The sequence below is a fragment of the Ursus americanus genome, chromosome 14 (genome assembly GCF_024610735.1).
Source record: "Ursus americanus isolate L20-20 chromosome 14, mUrsAme1.1.p, whole genome shotgun sequence".
Lineage (NCBI taxonomy): Eukaryota > Metazoa > Chordata > Mammalia > Carnivora > Ursidae > Ursus > Ursus americanus.
In genome coordinates, this window is record NC_142140.1 from 44384572 (window position 1) to 44397705 (window position 13134).

A 13134-nucleotide genomic window follows, 5' to 3' on the forward strand; every position below is an offset into this window, starting at 1 on the left:
GACACAATGATGAAAAGACAGACCCACTACCCAACTCGTCAGAGTTTTACAGGGATGAGGCCCATAGACAGGCAGATCCCTTAAGTGGGGCCTGCTCTGCCCACCTGGGCCCTCTCTCCATCCATCCAGGACCACATGGTACGAGAAGAAGCCAAGAGCTTGACCCCGAAGCAGTGTGCAGTAGTCGAACTGGCCCTGGATACCATCAAGGTGAGAGGTCCCACCCCTGTCCCATTCCAGGTGGAGCAGGCAGAGGGTGTGACTGGTGTAGACATGGACCTTGGCTTGAACCCACCTAACTTCATTCAATTTATAAACACTCCCTGATGACTCTTCTGTCCATTCCAGGCTGGCTGACGGCAGGGCCCTGAGGAGCCCTAGGTTCAGGGGGCCAGCCAGATACAGACAGCCCCAGCTCTGTGGCAGAAGGAAGGGGTAGAAGGAAGGATGGGAGCTGGGGGAGCCCAGGGAGGGAGAACCGAGGATGTTTGGAAAGAAGGCATGTGGGAGGTGGGTCTTGAGGAATGCATAGGAGTTTGCAAGACAAAGCAAACAAAGCATTCTGGGCATTGGATCAGCCCATGCGAGAACTCAATGAAAAGGGCCGTGGTCTCCATGAAATGAAAACTACTCTGAAACAAAGTTTTGCCAAAATAATTATAGTGAAATAAGGTTGGCAACATATTAAGGAGGGTGGTCAAGGAAAGTTCCTTGAGATCTTAACCAAAGAAGGACAAGGAGCCAGCCATGGTAAAATAAGGTGTTTGAAGTTGCGGGGGGGCGGGGGGGGGGGAGACACACCTTCCACCAGCACGCACAGTAAGTGCAAAGACCCTGAGGCAGGAACGTTCTAGGGAAGACCTTTTGAGAGAAGGCTGGGAGGTTGCAGGGTGGGGGCCACAAAGGGCTTGAGGAGAAGCAAGGAGCAAGGGTATTATTTTGAAAGTGCTGGAAGCTGGGGCGCCTGGGTGGCTCAGTCGTTAAGCGTCTGCCTTCGGCTTAGGGCGTGATCCTGGCATTCTGGGATCGATCCCCACATCAGGCTCCTCTTCTGGGAGCCTGCTTCTTCTGCTCCCACTCCCCCTGCCTGTGTTCTCTCTCTCGCTGGCTGTCTCTCTCTCTCAAATAAATAAATAAAATCTTAAAAAGAAAGAAAGAAAGAAAGAAAGAAAGAAAGAAAGAAAGAAAGAAAGAAAGAAAGAAAGAAAGTGCTGGAAGCTCACCGGTGGGTGTGAGGCAGGGTTGGCGGTGAGGGAGTAACAGCACGACTTGGGTGTTTTGAAGCCCCCCTCCACCCAGGTCATCCAGCACATCACCACTGGAGGGCAGCGCGGTTGGGAGGGGTTTGGGGGCTGCATAGTCTCACCTCTCCCCACCTTGTCCTCCACAGCAATACTTCCACGCAGGTGGCGTGGGCCTCAAGAAGACCTTCCTGGAGAAGAGCCCAGACCTGCAGTCCCTGCGCTACGCCCTGTCCCTCTACACGCAGGCCACGGACCTGCTCATCAAGACCTTCGTGCAGACGCAAGCAGCCCAGGGTAAGCGGCGGCCTGCTAGCGTGCGGCAACCCAGCTCCTAGCCAGTGACGCTGCCACAGACTCACCTCCTCTGTGACGTCATGGGCTGGGGCAGTTGACAGCTCCCGGGAGCTCCAGAGCTCCGTGATATGATGGCACGCGGCCCACAAGTGAAAGACGGACTACTCGTGGGGGCGGGACCTCTGACGTCATTGGGCCAGGAGGTGATTGGCATCTCCTGGGAAAATCTATGACACCACTGGGCCAGGAGGTGATTGAAAGCTGTGGGGCGGGAGCTCTTTGAAGCCAGACCAGGGAGTGATTGAAAGCTCCTAGGGACGGGACTTTGAAGTGTTGGATCCAGGGAATGGTTGACAGCTCGGGGGGGCGGGGCATGTGACGTCATGCGGCAAAGGAATGATTGACAGCCCCAGGGATGGGAAGGACTCCGGCCTGGAGGAGTGGACGGAGAGGGAGTTTCCATTTCTCAAATTCTGTCTTTCTCTGTCTCTTCTCTTGCCTCTGTCTCCTGTTCCTCTCTGAGTTCACACACAGCAGCTGGGGCTGGGGAGAGCAGGACTCCAGGTCCTAGTTTCCCTCCCTGGGGATCCCCCCCCCCATTCAAAACTGGCCCTAAGACAAGGGAGAGAAGTTTGGCCGCTGACCCAGGCTTAGTTCCGGCAGTGGGGTGGGAGGGAGAGCTGCCATCCAGCCAGAAGCTGGGGGGAGGGGAGCGGCCCCCTTCCCGCCCCAGTCAGCCCAGGGCCTAGGGCCCTCCCTGGGCGTCGGGCCTCCGTGCTCAGCCTCGTGCCCAGTCCAAGCTGCTGCTTTTAGTGTCCCTGGTGTTCCCCCCGGAGCGGGAGGCTGTCTGTCCGTCCGTCTGCAGCTGACGTTTCTCTCTCTCTTGTTTCTCCTCCCTCTCACTCGCCGTCCCTTCTCCGCGCCTCCCCTGCTCCCCACCACGCACACTCGCCCTCCATCCTCGCCTCTCGCTCGCTCGTCTCTCCCCCCACCCCTCCCTTCCCTCCTTTCTCCACCTTCCGCCGTGATTAGTCCATGGTGGAAAAGGGACTAGGTTTACCCTTAGTGAAGACATTTATCCTGAGAAGGGTACGTGCCTCCGCCGCCCGCCCGCCCGCGCCCGGTGCCCGGTGCCTGCGCCCCTCCCGGCCCCGGCTAGTAAAAGGCCCGTCCTTCCGCCTCCCCGGCCTGCTGGGCCCGGCCCAGTTCGGACCGGCTGCGGGGGCCTAGGTGGATGAGGGGGAAGGACGGCTTGCTGGTTCCACGTGGGGAAGGAGAAGCTATTCGAGTCAGAATCCGCTTCTTCCTAGGTGCATCTCTTAAGCCAGATCCTGGGTCCCCTGGACAGCGCCTGCACGGTTAAGAGTGGGCTCAGATCCCAGTGGGCTCCCATCCCAACTCCGCCACTCTGGCGGCTGGGCGCCTGCGGGAGATCTCCCCTCCCTGAGTCTCAGCTTTCCCATCTGTAAAATGGAAACAGTCAAAGGCCCTAATTCATAAGATTATTTTTAGGATTAGATGAATTAAATTTAGAGCAGTTCCTGACCTGTAATACATGTAGTAGCTCCCAGAAAGGTTATGGTTGTTGTTACTTTATTATTATTATTATTATTATTATTATTATTATTATTATTATTATTAATTATTACTAATGATGTCTTTCTTCCAAGCATAGAAAACTGTTTTCAGGCTCTAACTCTGAGCCAGCACTTTTGCCAAGAAGCATTTCTCAGGGATTCTTGAAAAGATTTCTCCCAATTGCCCCACAGTCCATCATTCCATAGATGAGGAAGCTGAGTCTCAAAGGAAATTGTCACTTGCCCAAGGAACCTTCCCCTACAGGGGGGCCAGCGACTCGGGGAGGGGTGGGATTGGGGTAAGCACAGAGAGGCCCGGGAAAGACCCTTCCCCTTGGAGCCAGCAAACCACGGGATGGGGGCGCCCAGCATTGCCCTCCTCCCCCTTCTTACTAGCTTTGGCCATGGTCTGACCCCTCACCCCACCCACCACTGTCCAACTCCCCCCCTGGCACCCTCAGTCTGGCCCGGATTGAGCTTGCTGTGAAGCATCAGCCTTGGGGTGGGGGGGAGGTGAGGCTGAGCATGTGACTGGTTGGGGGGAGGGGGGAAGCCAGAGCCTGAGATGACAAGGAAGGTGGCCTGGGGTGGGCAGCGAGGATGGGGGGGTGCACGCCCCAGTAGTGGGGTGATGGGGGGTCTCCAGGCCTCTCTGTCCCCTGAGCCTCAGTCACTTCCCACCCAGTGCCAGGTAACCCGGATTAACCTTGGACACCCATCCCTGACTCCCCCCTTCCTCCCCCATGCATGGGGTGCTCAAGGTGTGGAAAGCTTCCTGAGGGGCAGGGGAGGAACTTAGTGGGGGTGCTGGCGGTCACAGGTCCCCAGGCTCCACAGGATGCCCTTTCCAGAGCCACAGAGAGAGGGACAGGGACAAAGCTTTTAAGCTGCCCGTTCAGTGACCCCCACCAGAACCAATCAATCAGGGCATTGTGGTGGCCACAAACAGAGGCACAAACAGACTCAAGCAGACTAGGGAATTTGTGGGCCTGGAACTGAAAGATTAAGGCCTATGTTGACATCAATAATAGCTGGATCCAGAGTCTCTGACAATGTCATTGGTCATTGGTCTCTGCTGAGACATCTGTGATGTAGGTTTTCCCCTTATTGGGCAGCGACAGCCTTGCCACCTTAGCACCAGACTCTTTCCTCAGAGTTACAGCCAAAGTCCCAGGGCTAACTCTGATTGGCCCAGCATGGGTCACATGACCATTCCTGAGCCAATCACTGCCACTAGTGGCAGGGAATGCTCTGACTGGGCAGCCATGATTCATTTCGCCATACCTAAAGTGCAAGATGGAGCCACAAGGTTTGAGGTGGGCTTGGGGGCCATTTCTCAATGGAAACTTGAGATTCTCTGTTGAAAGAGGAGTAGCATTGGGGCAGGAAAAATAAAGATATCCCTACAAGCTGTCATTTCAGAAGAAGTGAGGACTCTGGGTCAGGTTATCACAGTGTTTTGGAGAAACAGTGAGGAAGCCTGTGTGGCTGGAGCAGAGTGAGCGACGGTGAGAGTGGACAGAAGTGAGCAGGAGCGATGATAGCGAGGACACATTGGGAGGGACATTGCAGGTCACAAAAAGGACTTTGGATTCTTTCAGAGGGAGATGGAAGCCCTAGAAGTGTTTTAAGCAGAGGAGGGAAGTGTGCTAACCTAATAGGATTTCTCTGGCTGGTGTATGGAGAGAAGCTGAGAGGAGGATTCGGGAGACAGGGTGGGGGCCACTGCATTAGTCCAGGCATGTGATCATGGGGGGTGCAACAGGATGGAGCCAAGGAGGTGGGTCAGATTCTGCATGTATTTTGAAGGTAGAGTCAGTAGGATTTTCTAGTGTGTGAGTAGGAGAATCTGAAGAGAGTGGCATTAGTGCAACCAAGAGGAGAAAACAAGACCCAAGAAGCCAGGCTGTGTACGATGGTGTGTAAGATGAAGACTGAGTTTGGACAACATGGCAATCAGTGGAATGAGAAAAATGGGGGGCAGATGCATTAAGCTCAGAGAAGTTGAGATCTACCCGAGATCACGCAGCAAGGTAGTGAAAGGCCCAGACCCAGCATTCTTGGCCTCCTAAAGTCACTTGCCATCACAGCCCCACCCTCAGTGCCACCCTGTCAGGGCTGATGACCTGGTGCCGCCAGCACATGGTGGGTGGGAAGCGGTCCAGGTCCCTTAGAGTGAGTGGGAAGAATGGAGCTCATGCCAAGCATCCTCCCCTACCCCGCCCAGGCTCGGGTGTGGAAGACCCTGTGGGTGAAGTTTCAGTCCATGTGGAGCTCTTCACTCATCCAGGAACTGGGGAACACAAGGTCACTGTGAAAGGTGAGTAGTCTGAGTTGGGAGGGGGAGTGCCTTCGCCAGGATTCACTAGGTCCTATGACAGAAACCAAACCCAAACTAGCTTAAGCAAGAAAAACATTTTCCATTAAAAAAATTTTTCATAAAACTGAAAATTCCAGAAATAAATCAGCTTCAGGCATGGCTGGATCCAGGGGTGCCAACAGTATTATGGGACTTAATTCCACCTTCTCCATCTCTCAGCTCTTCCTTTTGTTTGCTTTTTTTTTTTTTTAAATATAATTAGAACACAGATTGAGCTGTTTTAACCACGCCTAAAATAACAGTGGCTTAAAAAAGATAGAATGAAATTTTCTCTGAGGTAACCAAGGACAGTCAGCCCAGAGCTGACATTGGAGGCTTCACAGATTTGGGGACCCCTGCCACCTTTTGTTGCACTTTCATCCCTAATATGTTTTCCTCCTCTATCCACCAGCATCCCAGCCTGCAGCTAGGAGAAGGAGAAAGTTTAGAGCATTTCATCTGCCTATTAACCTGCAACCTGAAAGTTGTCCACATCACTTCCTTTCACTGAAATTTCACTGGCTAGAACTTAGTCACATAGCTACACTTAGCTATAGGAACATTCTGGGAGATGTATTCTTTCAGACAGGCTTTGAAAACCACAGCTGTGTAATAGCGGACCCTGACAGTCTTACCCTCTACTTCCCCTAACAGTCGTGGCTGCCAATGACCTCAAGTGGCAGACTTCTGGCATTTTCCGGCCATTCATCGAAGTCAACATCATTGGGCCCCAGCTCAGCGACAAGAAACGCAAGTTTGCGACCAAATCCAAGAACAACAGCTGGGCCCCCAAGTACAACGAGAGCTTCCAGTTGTGAGTCTAAGAACAGTTTGGGGAGCATAGGGAGGGGACATCTGCTGGGTGAATCTCAGGGTCCACTAGAAGAGGGTTGTCTGGTGGGCCAGTGATTCCTGGTCACAAGAAGGAGAGGGGTCACATCCTAGGTGAGGGCACTGGGAAGAAAGGCACCTTAGTGCAGGAGTGACATTGGTGAGGGGATGGGGTACCCACTTTGGGAGATAGGCAGTGCCCAGAGGAGGAAGTGAATGTACTATAACATGTTGATGAAGGCTTGTGAAGAGGAGAGGAAGTCTGGGCAGAGGGAATATGTTGGGCGGGGCCGTTTCTGGGGCTGGAGACTCAGGTCTGGTTAAGGGCCATGAGTGGTCATGATGGGGCAAGGAATGTATGGGTCTCAGGGGCATGGGGGCAGGTCTCCTGGAGTCAGCGGTGAGCCTTGTCAGGGCTGGAGGAGTCACCAGTAGGGGACAGGAGTGGAGTGTGGTCCAGGGCATAGGGATGCCTGTCAAGTGGGTGAGGGTGGGGTCACATCCACATGGGGCTTCCTGGTGAGCACAGTCAGAAGCATCGGGGGTCCAGAGGGGCAGATGACCTGGGGAGCATAAATAAGTCTGATCAGAGTATTACTTGGGATGGGCAGATATTTGGGTCAGGTGCAAAACTCACTGGGGCAGGATCATGTTGGGGGGTGTTCTTGGGGGACAGAAGTGCAGAGGGGTGAGGGGGCATCAGAGCTGGGGAGAGGACAAGAAGAGGCCTCTTGGTCAGAGGATTTTGGGGGTGGTAGGACATCTGATGCAATGCTTGGGAGCAGGGGCTTGGTCTAGTTGCAGGGCAGATGTCTCCTGGGGTGGGCGGTAGTACTTGACAGCTTCGAGTACGGTCAAGGAGGGTGTTTCTGGGGAGCGGTGTGGGCGTGGCCCATCAGGGCAGGTCCCCTGGGGGCAGAAGCCCAGAGTTGGGGACCTAGCTTGGGGGTAGGGGGAGGCATGCTGGAGTATGTTGGGGGGTCACTCATGGTGAGGCATGAGGGCAGGTTGTATGGAGAGAGCACCTTAGGGGTAAGAGTAGTGGGCTAGGGAGTATGGGGGAGGGGCCACGTCAAGGAGAGAACTTGGATTCAGGTGGGAGCCCGGTAAAGGGGCTTCTGGGTGCGATATCTGGGACAGGTGGGTGGGAGCAGCTCTCACGGGGTGGAAGCATGGTCTAGCCATGGGGTCTCGGGGGAGTGTCACCTGGGGGGGACGTGGTTTGGCCCGGGCCTGGGAGTAGGATGGTGGGAGTGTTGTCGGTTAGAGGTGGGGTGGGGGAAGAAGGGGGGAAGGAAAGACAGGACAGAGATATTACTAGAGAACAAGGGTGTGTGTCTGGAAATGTGGGCGTGGCCCAGCGCAGGGCGTCTTGGGGGCGTGGCCCGGCGCGGAGACGGGGTCAGCGGTAGGGGCGTGGGAGCCCGGCAGGCGGGGCTGTCCTTACGCGCCCCCCCCCCCCCGCAGCACGCTGAGCGCCGACGCGGGCCCGGAGTGCTACGAGCTGCAGGTGTGCGTCAAGGACTATTGCTTCGCGCGCGAGGACCGCACCGTGGGGCTGGCCGTGCTGCAGCTGCGGGAGCTGGCCCAGCGCGGGAGCGCCGCCTGCTGGCTACCACTGGGCCGCCGCATCCATATGGACGACACGGGCCTCACGGTGCTGCGCATCCTGTCACAGCGCAGCAACGACGAGGTGGCCAAGGAGTTCGTCAAGCTCAAGTCGGACACGCGCTCCGCCGAGGAGGGCGGTGCCGCGCCTGCGCCCTAGCGCGGGGCACGCGAGCGGGCAGCACTGCGCCTGCGCACGGGGCGGGGCGACGTCTGCGTGCTGGGACCTCCCAGAGGGCGAGTCTCGGGGCTCTGTGCAGAGGGCTGGCTGCGCCTGCGCCCTTGACTTAGCTCGCCCTTCTCGGCAATTGTGAACGGACGACGCCCCGCCCCCTCAAGAGGCCACGCCTGAGGGCGCGATGAAGGAAGAAGCCACATCCTCTACTAGAAGCCAAGACCCCAGCGCCTAGGGGACATTTCGAGCTGGGATGGGAGGAAGTCCCGCCCCCTATGGAGGAGGCCAGATCCTGGGGCTCTGGTACGGGGAGACCCTGTCTCCTGTCCCCTGGAAAAGCCATAAGATGGGTCCCCAACCCCTGGGGCCCAAGACCAATTGCCAAGTATGGAACTCTCAGCTCCCTCGAGGGGCGGGCCCTGGGCAAGGGGCAGGGCTTCCTGGAGCGCCCCCTGGGGTGGCCTAGGGGTTGGAGGCCCTAGGATGCTGGTTAGAGGGCCCAGGTTGGACCAGAGTGTCTTTTCATGTTTGTGCAAAAAATAAACGGGGAGGGAGGGGAGGATGGGATTTCAAAAGCACATGCGCCCTCGGGCGCCCAAACCCTGGGGGCCAAGTGGATGGCTCTGAAGCACCTGCGCCGCCCCCACTTCCCTATGGGGGGGTTGCCTCTCCTTTTCCCCCAACATACCCCATCCTCATATCATAAAGTTCAACTCACCCATTTAACAGATGGCAAAACTGAGGGCCAGAGAGCTGCTTGAGACTTTGCTGAAGGTCCCAGTGCCACACCTTCTCCCCACTCCCTTTGGCCTGTGTGCCCCATCTAAGGGTGGGCTGAGATCGGATGACCCGACACAGCTCCCCATTGCTGCTAACCCCTCCTCAGGGGACCTCCCCCAATCCTCACAAGGGATGGGGGTTCTGGGCCAAGGCCCCCACTGCCCCCCTCCCATGTCTGGCTGCCAAGCAAAACCCCTGCCCTCGGCCCTTTCCACTGGGACCCTATGGGGAGATTCCCTGAGAACTCTGGTAGTTCTCCCACCAAAAAAAAAGAGTGAGGATTTGGGATTCCCTGGACCCAGGCACCCCCTGAACCCCTTCTTCCTCTCCCAGAATTCTCCAGGCAGGCAAGAAAGAGACCAGAAACTCTAGGTGTGTGTGTGTGTGTGTGTGTGTGTGTGTGTGTGTGTGTGTGTGTAAATATACAAACATGCTTGGAGCTTAGTCTCCAAAATCTCATTCATTCAAACACCATGCCACAGGATACCCCCAGGTGGGGGGCCTCTACTGCCTGAAGCTCTTCCTCCAAGAGGCAATAGTGGGGCAATCGGGCCAGAGTCAAGTTTCCCCATTGAGTTCATGCAGGCAGAAACTTTTGGGAAAGTTTGTCCTGGCTTGTCTTTGCCCAGAATCTGCTTTTCCATATTGGATGGGTGCTTGTGTGCCATTTTTTTTTCCCTGCCAGACTGACAAGTACAGGATTCTCTTGTACTAGGAGGAAATTAAAACAGAGTCGAGGTGAGGAGTAGCCGGGCTCCTGTAGTTGCAGGGGCTGTATCAGACAGGAAAGTGAGGGACGGCTTTCTGAATAGGTGAAAAAGGAGAAGGAACCACCTATTAGAGAGAAAAAGCTCCAGGCAGAGGGAACAGTAGGTGCAAAGGCTGAGGTGGGCAAGCTTGAAGCACAGCGAGGTCAATGTGGCTGACGAGGGGGATAACAGGGAGGAGGTGTTGATGTTGGGGAGACCTGCAGAGATGTCAGACCAGGCAGGGCCTTGTATGCTGCCCAGGGAAGTTTTTATTTTATGCTGAGAGACTTGGGGAGCCCCAGGAGATTTTAAAGCAGAGGAGAGTCTAGATGTCAGGTTTCAAAAGCTCCCTCTGTCCACCTCATGGAGAATGGACCAGTGCAGTTTGTTGGAGAGACAAAGTGCTTTTGGGACACTGAAATTAATTCCTGGAAAGATTTTGGAGGATAAGTTAAAAAAAAAAAAAAAACACCCCTTAGATGAGCCCTGGTCCACTGGGTACAGTTGTCCACATTGTGCACTGCCCAAGGGTTTGGCATTTCTAAGGAGGCCATGTGCAAATCCTAGGCATTGATAGTTGTATGTTTATATTGATGGTTTCCTGGCACGTGAACGAGCCTGGAAGAAATGGCACTATTTTCTCAGTTACCTGGAGGTGCTCTATGTCCCCTGAATTTAGGCAGATTCAGGTGCCTGAAGGTTCTGAACCAGATATTAAGATGCAAGTTCTGCTACGGGGTAGTGGGGGAAGGGGCAGGGGCCAGGGGCAAGCTGGGAGGTGGCAAGAAGGGAGCTTAGAATCTCTATCGCACAGACTGAGAGGCAGATTTTAAATTCGGACCATCCAAGGGGTAGGTGGGAGTGAGGTGGATAGATGATTTGGGTTGAGAACACCAGCAACACCCAAAGGGGAGGTAATGTGACCTGCGGTGAGCCCTGATTTATGGATGACCAGCAGGAAAAGGGGGAGCTGAGCTTCTGCCTGAAAGAGCCAACTTGTTTCCCAAAAGAGTCCTTGGGAGTCTCTGGTCAAGGTCTGCCAGTGTGTGTGAGTGTGTGTGTGTGTAAAGTTCCCCAGCAGCAGCCCAGGCACACGGAGGGAGCTTCAGGGAGTATTTGTTGAATGACTTTTTCTGACTCCTAGGCTAGAACTGTTTTGGAAATTTACTCCCTCTTCTTTCCCCCAGAGAACTCCTATTTATCACTCAAAACCCATCACAAATATCCTCTCCTGTAGAAAACCCTCCCCGCTCCTCAGGACTTCCCAGCCTCTGTCCCTACCTTCTGTCCCTGATGCCAGGGGGCTGGGGGTGTCTGTGACAGGCTCTGTTTCCCCCAGACTGGGGTCTGAGGCCTCTTGATAGCCCCAAGTTTACCGAGCACAGACAGGGCACAGGGGGATGACAGGGAGGGTATACCTAGTAGAATTATGTCTTGAGGTGGGGGATCCACATGCATGTCTATCCATGTCTGTCCATACCAACCTTCCCCTCCCACATAGACCTGGGCACACAAAAGGTGTTCCAGCCAGACTGTGGCTGAGTCACAGGACAGAGTGGAGAGAGGACGAGAGCAGACAAGGAGGAGACAGAAAAGGAGTCTCAGGGCCTGGAAGCCTTTGGAACTAGGAAGTTCCTGTATTGGAACAGGCTCAGAGAGGCCCAGCGTTTTCCCCAAGGCCACTCACCACCTCATCTGGGGTGCCCGAAGTTCTGAGCCCTGGTGGGGCCTCAGGGTTGTATTTCATGCCAGGAGCTGGCCCTAGAGTTCCATGGGTCATAGAAAGAATAAAGTAGGCCCGTGTTGGGGGTGGGGGAGGGGGAGTGTGACATTGAGGGGCATCTTGGACAGAGCCGATCCCTTCTCCCTGCGCCCCCATCCCCCAAGAGGGACAGTGTCACAGAGTAAGGACACAAAGAGAGAAGAAGAGGGAAGGTTGGAGAGAGAGAGAAGGGGAGAAATCGGGAGGGTGAGATCATTCCCAGAGAGAACTTGAGGCTCTCTGGGGGCACACAGAGCAACCCTGAGATGGAGAGAGACTCAGAGAGAGAGGGGAGAAAAGCTGGGGATCTAGAAGGGAAAGGAACCCGCTGTTCTCTCTGGCTCTCACCAGTCCATCCTGGAAGGATTTGTGTAAAACGAGCCAGTGCCTGGCCTTGACCCACAATCCCTTTCGGGTTCCAGAGCCTGAAACCTCACCGTGCCCCCATCAGAGATGCAAAAAAAACTTAACACCCAACTAGAAATCTTTGGGACCTCAGAGACCTTTCTGTCCCCCACACCCTGCGCTGTTCATTTTGCAGATGGGGACACCGAGGGGCGGGGCAGAGCAGGGACAGTCCGGAGTCGCCCTTCACTCTGCTGCCCCAGTGGAGCTGGAGGGGAGCTCGCTGGGGGGTTTGGTTCGGATCACGACACCGTCTGCCCCCTGAACATCCTTTCCTAAGAATTGTCAAGGACCAAAGTCGTCTTCGCTGACACGTGTTGCTTTTCTCTTTGCCTTTTATTTTTTTAAAGAGAGAAATCAAGTTGACGGTGTCGAGTAAGACCTCCCCCCTTCCTCGACCCCTGCCTAACCATAGTGGCTCTCTTGAGGCACAGGTCACAGGTGGAGGGTCCCCCCCACCCCCACCCCCGTGCATCCCAGGCCATACAGCCAGAGGGACTCACATTTCACCCCTGGCCCTGGCCCCCCACCCCGAGACCCCCAAACCTGGCCACGCAGTCCAGGGAGGCTCTTCCTCCACACACCTTCTCTTAGCATGTGATTGCAAATGTGAACTCAAAATGCCGTTTGTTTGTTTGTTTGTTTGTTTGTTTGAATTCCATCCCGTTGGTCTGGCATCTGCACAGATGCCCCCATTTCTCTGTAAATACGTGACTTGGAACAAATGTTTAAAACCAACGAGAAGTGGTCATGAATGCATGGTGTTGAGATGTTTTGCACTATTCCGACTTTTTGGTCTCTGTAAAAATATTTTATTAACAGCAGACATTAAAAAAAGAAAAAGCACACAGCCTCAGACGTGCGCTGGCTTTCTTGCATTCCCCTATTGGCGAAAAACTCACATAGCCCTTCACACTCGCAGACGCTGTCGAACACACTTCCACCCACGAGCGCAACTCATCTACGACTAGCTTTGTAGGAGGAAAAGGGAGGCCTGGAGAGGTGAGATACTGCAGTGGCGGGGAGAACCGGGATCTGAACCTAAGACAATGGGCAGCTGTTGCTCTTGGCTCAAGCAAGTTGGGACATGCTCACCCTCAGCCCCATGTGTCTGTTGTGTTTTGTTTTTCTCAGCTTAAGTGATGAAAATTAATTGAGAATTCCTCGGATGGGGGTTATCGCTTCCCAACCTGGAGGGAGGAACCAACACTGTAGAAAATCACTCAGAAATCACACTGCCCTAGGGCGCCTAGGTGGCTCAGTCAGTTCAGCATCTGCTTTCGGCTCAGGCCATGATCCTGGAGTCCCAGGATCGAGTCCTGCATCAGGCTCCCTGCTCTGCGGGGAGTC

General features: G+C 54.9%; 1 protein-coding gene across 1 annotated transcript in view; it reads left to right on the forward strand.

The window, feature by feature from the left end:
* UNC13A (unc-13 homolog A) overlaps window positions 1-12634 on the forward strand; it is a 64534-nt gene extending 51900 nt beyond the window's left edge. The window contains exons 42-47 of the mRNA XM_045778359.2: window positions 130-210; window positions 1391-1538; window positions 2571-2627; window positions 5343-5435; window positions 6129-6288; window positions 7773-12634. Coding sequence (XP_045634315.1) covers window positions 130-210; window positions 1391-1538; window positions 2571-2627; window positions 5343-5435; window positions 6129-6288; window positions 7773-8073 — 840 coding nt within the window. The 3' untranslated portion in view covers window positions 8074-12634. The remainder of the gene's footprint in view (window positions 1-129; window positions 211-1390; window positions 1539-2570; window positions 2628-5342; window positions 5436-6128; window positions 6289-7772) is intronic.
* Window positions 12635-13134: the final 500 nt, after the last annotated feature.